The 6189-nt window shown below is 42.7% G+C and overlaps 1 protein-coding gene across 1 annotated transcript in view; it reads left to right on the top strand.

Annotated features, from left to right (window-relative positions):
* LOC108638851 (histo-blood group ABO system transferase 1-like) overlaps window positions 1-4418 on the top strand; it is a 23977-nt gene extending 19559 nt beyond the window's left edge. The window contains 5 exon segments of the mRNA XM_029957978.1: window positions 1700-1834; window positions 3136-3541; window positions 3544-3756; window positions 3759-3827; window positions 4413-4418. Of these exon segments, the coding sequence (XP_029813838.1) occupies window positions 1700-1834; window positions 3136-3541; window positions 3544-3756; window positions 3759-3827; window positions 4413-4418 (829 nt within the window).
* The last annotated feature ends 1771 nt before the right edge of the window (window positions 4419-6189 follow it).

Consider the following 6189-nt stretch of genomic DNA (forward strand, 5'->3'; position numbering starts at 1 on the left):
TTTTTCCCGGCTCTCCTTCCAGGAGTCCTTTCTCTGGTGCTGCATGTTGCTTCTGCTGCTCCTTCAGTTCAGGTGTTATCTGTCCTGGCTCTCTGCCACCATTTCTCTGGTCAGTGCCTGCTGCTGCTCTGCGCCCATGGAGAAAACATCCCCCGGCTTAACTACAGACATTTAGTCCAGCCTAGCACTGTTCCAGCTCTTTGCAGTCCCCCCCCAACCAGGGGCTGGGGGGCCCCAGAGGGCCCAAGGGGCTCAGAGCCCCTTCCTCGTGGCTCTACAACATGGCCACCTCTCCTCAACAACCAAACTACAAGTCATCTCTTCCGGTGAGATTGTGGGATGTTGACATTTTTTGCAGGAGTGCCCACCGGACAGAACTCCAAAACTTCCAGGGGTTTCCACCCCTTGGGGTCTACCACTTTTCTTAGCCTCTGGGGGAAAACAAAGTCCAAACCACTACACATGGTAAGCATACTTCTCTGGATTCATTAACATGATATTACATTGTTCTCAGAAACACATGACTGTCTTTCTGGCACATACAAGTCAGGACAGACGAGAATAAGATTGAATTAAAAGGAAAAGATGCCTACTTAGAAAAGATACTCTTCCAGAAACCATTAAAAAGTACACAGATGCAGAATATTTAATTTGTTTGCCTTCAGAAAGGAAATACAAATTATAGTGAATGTTGAAAGTCTTTTGGTTTAATTATACCTTAATTCCTTTTTCCCATCCCTTGTCACCATTCATCTCAGAAGTTAGAAAAAGAAGAGGTTTTGGCTGATACTATCTTTAATGGTAACAATCAGAATTGTAGATGATGTGTGTCTGTAGATGGGACATTCTAGGTCACTGGGATAAATTATCTTCTGCAATTGTCTATTCTAGAGCCATTGGCTCTAGGAAAATAGTAGAAGAGATATGGACACACTGGAGAGAGTTTGACAAAGGGCCACAAGGATGATGAAGGGACTGGAGCATGTCTCCTATGAGGTAAGGCTGAGAAAGCTATGACCGTTCAGCACAGAGAGAAGGCTCTCTTATCTGTTCTGGGGAGCAGTTTGGCTGGACTTACTAGGAGAGCTTTAAAATACATTCAGCGTGGGAAGGGGATGTTCTTCTGAGTGTCAGAGATAAAGCAGGAAACAACACTCTAGGAAGGAGCGGGGAAATATCTGTGCATCATGCCAAAGGAATTAGAGAGAGCTCTTTCCAAAAGATGAAGAGATGGACAGCCCAGATGAAGTGTCTCCACAGCAATGCATACAGCATGGGTAACAAGCAGGAGGAGTGAGGAACCATGGTGCAATCACAAAACTATTAAATAATTGCTACCACAGAAACATGGTGGAGAGTTGCACATCTGGAACACTGCAGCTGAGGGCTACAAGGTTTCTAGGAGAGATAGGCTGGGAATGATGGATGGGTGTGTTGTGCTCTATGCTAAGAAGTGGATGGATTGTGAAGAGCTGCCTCTGAGTAACAAAAATAAACAGGTTGAGAGCTTGTGGGTAAAAATCAAGGACCAACACCTATTTTAGATGTCTGCTCCAGGATAAGATGACTCCTACTGATTTCAAATGGAGTCTGGGATGATTAACTCAGAGGCAGGCATCTGTGCTGAAGAAGCTTATGTTTGTCTTCATGAATTTCCTTGGCCATCTAAACACTACCTTCATTCTCAAACTCCTTGCAGGAGGCGGGATGTACTGATGTTGACACCATGGTTGGCTCCAGTTTTCTGGGAAGGCACATTCAGTAGAGACATCCTGAATGTTCAATATATGCAGAAGAACCTGGTCACTGGAGTGGTCACTTTTGCTGTTAGAAAGTACTGGTTTGTCATTTATTTCTTGTCAAATAGTTAAATTTATCACCTGCCAGCTATGCTGCAATACTGCTTATGGAGCAGAAGTGAGACACGTTCCAAAGACTGAGTATAAGCAGCTTTTGACTGTGAGAGAAAATCTCAGTGGGAGAAATATGATATGTGAGTGTCACCTTCCAAAGCAGGGCAATTGGCTGTGACATTGCCTTGAAAAAGGCAAAAACTACCCTTGGAAAAACAATTAGAATTTTGATCCCTTGTGATAAAAATTCCAGCTCCTGCTATGTTTCTAACAACAAGATTTCCCTCTAACCTGTGGTAAAAAATAGAAAAATTCAGCAAAGTTGAGGAGGGTTTTGGGTTTCTATAAGAGTTTAAATTAAAAATATTAGCTCTAGTAAAATTATTAATCATGATATTATAGCTTGTAAGTTCTGGGATTGGTTCCCTTTGAGTTTCTGAGTAAAAAACTATACTCCATCTCCACTAGCATCCTAGATTTACACAGAGACTTCAGTTATTTCAAGGTAATCTAAACTATTTAATTGATAACTTTGACCCTCTCCTGCAAAAACAGGCTGAGAGAGTTGGGGTTGTTCAGCCTGGAGAAGGCAAGACTCCAGGAAGACCTTAGAGCCCCTTTCCATACGTAAAGGGGGCCTACAAGACAGTTGGAGAAGGATTTTTTACAAAGGTAGGTAGTGATAGGACAAGGGGGAATGGTTTTAAACTGAGAGTGTAGATTTAGATTAGATGTTAGGAAGAAATTCTTCCCTGCGAGGATGATGAGGCCCCGGCACAGGTTGCCCAGGGAACCTATGACTGCCCCATCCCTGAAACTATTTGAGGCCAGGTTGGACGGGGCTTGGAGCAATCTGGGATAGTGAGAGATGTACTTACCCTGGCAGGGGTCAAATGAGATGGTCTTTAGAGTCCCTTCCAACTCAAACCTCTGTTGATTCTGTGATCCTCTCTAGTAAGTGAAAATATTACACTACAGAAAAGTGCCAGGGAGCATGTAAAAAGGAAGGATGAGGAGAAGTATTTATAGAGCGGCATGGGGTAGAAGGCATGTATTCTGTACATCCATGACAGTATGAAAGAACAATATAGTGGAAGCTAAAAAATGGTATAATGTGCAGGAGTGTAAGGAAGGGTTGAAGGGTAGTAGCTATGTTAAACAAAGAGCACTGACATAAGAAGGGAACAATGGATAGAAAAAGATAAACAAAATGAACTTGAAAAGCTGTCATTCTTCAGCAGGAGGAACCTGTCTTCATTCTTTTCCTTTTCATATCTCTCAGATATGTCCAGTTCATAGAAGGGTTCATAAGATCTGCCAACAAGTACTTCCTTGCTGGGCACCAGGTGAATTTCTACTTGTTTACAGACAATCCTGAGAAGATCTCTCACCCTCAGATGGCCCCTGAGAATCACCTGTTTGTCATCCCTGTCTACAATCACTCAAGGTGGCAAGACGTCTTCACAAGCCGTATGGATATCATCAATACGTATATCCACAGCCAATTCCAGTATGAGGTTGACTATCTCTACTCCATAGATATTGATGTCCAGCTATTGGCACACATTGGTGTGGAGATCATTGATACACTGGTGTGAACCCTCAGCTCTTGGCAGTTCACCACACATCATGAGAACAAAGCCTCTGAGACGCGCCCTGAGTCACAAGCTGCAATCCCTAAGGGAGAAGGGTCTTCTACTATACATCAAGCTTCTATGGGGGAAGTGTGTCTGAGGTATACAAACTGACAAGAGACTGTTTTAAAGGGATCATGGAAGACAGAGAAAATGGCATTGAAGCTAGGTGGCATGATGAGAGTCATCTCAACAAGTGTCTCCTGTACCACAAGCCCACGCACCTGCTCTCCCCAGAGTACTACTGGGATGCAGAGCTAAGCTCAGCCCCATCATCCAGGTGAAAAGGATGTGCTCTGCGCACAAGGATAGCTAGAAACAAGCTTCTGAAACAAAGAAAGCAAGTCTTTCCTCTCTACAACCCCATTGCATTGGGGGTGATGGGCAAAATAACAATTTCCTTCAATTTGTAGGGCTGCACACAATTTCTGCACTATTATCCCATTAAGTGGGTCTCTCTAGCTAGTGTTAGGGACTACTAAACCCAGAAATTTTTTCTCTTAGCAACTGTTTTTCAACTTTTTGTTCTTTGACAATTCTTTCATCTGCATGTTTACAAGCACAGACTTCTACTCAAACTGGACACATATTAAAATTGATAAGGACATACTCAAAATGACAGTGTTTAGGCATCTGAATAAAGCCAATTTGCAAATTTACAAGTGGTCCCCACAGTTTAAGGTATGCAATTATACTTGTCTTCTGCTGTCTTATACTGACAGAGCTGAAAACCTCTCCTGTTGATTTAAGAATTTGAGCTATACATTGCTAGCAAGCATCAATCATTTACTCCTTAGTTTCTGACAAAATTAAAGCCCTTTCCTGATTAATTAAAAAGATGTGTGAATTTACAAATCCTAAATGTATATGGACTATCAAAAGAAAATTAAATCATATTTGAAGTTTTTCAATTTTCCTTTTTCAGCATTAGCTGTATTTTCAGATACAGCAAGATTTTAACAATCAGCTGAGTGACTTCATTAAAGCTTTCTATTGCTTTCATCCCATTCCAAAGAAATGAGAATAGACAAATAACTGGAAATTATATGAACAAGAAAAAATTGGGGCAAACCAATCCTGCCACATAGCTGCAGTCATAACCTTTTTCTGTGGGCCACTGAATAGGCTATATGAGTAAGTTTATCTGTTATTCTTGCTGTACTCCTGTCACAAATGGGTAATTTAGACTGTCTAAAGAACCGCTGTCAAAAGGATCTGCAAAAGTGCTTCTGCTGAAACATAATGTAACAGTGCTACTTAACAAAGTTTGATGGCAAAGTTCACTCTAATACCTATTGCACAAACAATATAACAGTGGTTCAAAACTACCAAGACAGAATCAAAGTCACCAAGACAGAATTGGTAGTTACCATAATACAAGGTAATGCACAATATCGATTGTTTACCAAATATCTACCTTTGTTGAAAGTTCTCTCTACCTCAAGGAACAATCTTGAGAGGTGTCCCCACTCAAGGGTCATGCAGCCACACTGCCCAGCCAGGGGAGTTCAAAGAAGCCTCAGCTGACAAACATGGAATAAAGTGGCTGCCTTGTAGTTCAGTTACCTGTGAGGGGAAAGGTGTGCATGAGATTCCTTGTACCTACACTCTTTGTACCTTTGTTCCTTGATAAATGATTATTGAAAAAGCCATCTGCTATTTATGTGTTAATTGCATGATCCCAGCTCACATGATCCGTGCTCACTGGGTCACTCTGCCCCTTCATGGGTTTTCAGAGAACAGACTGGAGCAAGAGGAGTTCTTAGGCCTTCGCCCCCTTTAGAGCCTGAATCAAACTACCATTGATTTGGTTAAGTAGTCACAACTCCCAGAAACATTTTACCCTCACTTTTCAGAGCTCTAAATCAGTTCAACCAGATTCACTGCTGAGTATTTCTTGCCTCTTGGGTAGTACAATTACTGTCAAGTGATCAAGTGAGCTATTATCTGAAACTGTGGTGGAAGAGAAGTTTTCCAAGCAATAAGAAAGTCTCCGTACTGTCTTCTCAGATATATCTCCCAGAGAGAGATGCTGGGCACTCAGCAGGAGCTTGAGCATCTCTCCCTCCCGAGCAGGAGTTAGGAGGCATCTCACTTTCTGTTGATGGATCTCATGTTCTTCATCCCTAAATACGTAGTCTCAATCAGTGGTGGTATTTAATGCAGACCACATTCGTTACTGTATTGGGTCTGGCTGAGCTGGAGTTCATTTCCCCACAGCAGCCCTCACAACGCTGTGCTTTGAATTGGGAGCTAGGAAGGTGTTGAGAACACACCAATGTTTTGGCCACTGCTGAGCACAGCACCAGCCCTGTAACATTCCTTCCTTAGTTGAGGGCAAGATCCTGGGAGGGGACCTAAGTAGGCCAGCTGACCCAAACTGACCAAAGGGATAATCCAGACCATGTGATACCAGCTCAGATATAAAAGCTGAGGCACAGAGCAGGAAGGCAGGCATTCATTGTCTGCAGTGGCTGCCTGCTGAGGAACTGTTACACGTGCTGAAGCCCTGCTTTTTAGAAGTGGCTGGACATCTCTGCTCATGGGAAGTAGAGAATAAACTGAGTTATCTTTCACTTCGCTTTTGCACACACAAGCTTCCTCTTCTCTTTAAATAAACTGCCTTATCCCAAGCTACAAATTGTTTTCCCCCTTACTGTCTCCCCTATCCTGCTGGGAAGGGGAGTGATAGAGTGGCTGGG

This window comes from Manacus vitellinus, unplaced genomic scaffold, assembly GCF_001715985.3.
Source record: "Manacus vitellinus isolate BGI_N305 unplaced genomic scaffold, ASM171598v3 scaffold_131_pilon, whole genome shotgun sequence".
NCBI classification, from domain to species: domain Eukaryota; kingdom Metazoa; phylum Chordata; class Aves; order Passeriformes; family Pipridae; genus Manacus; species Manacus vitellinus.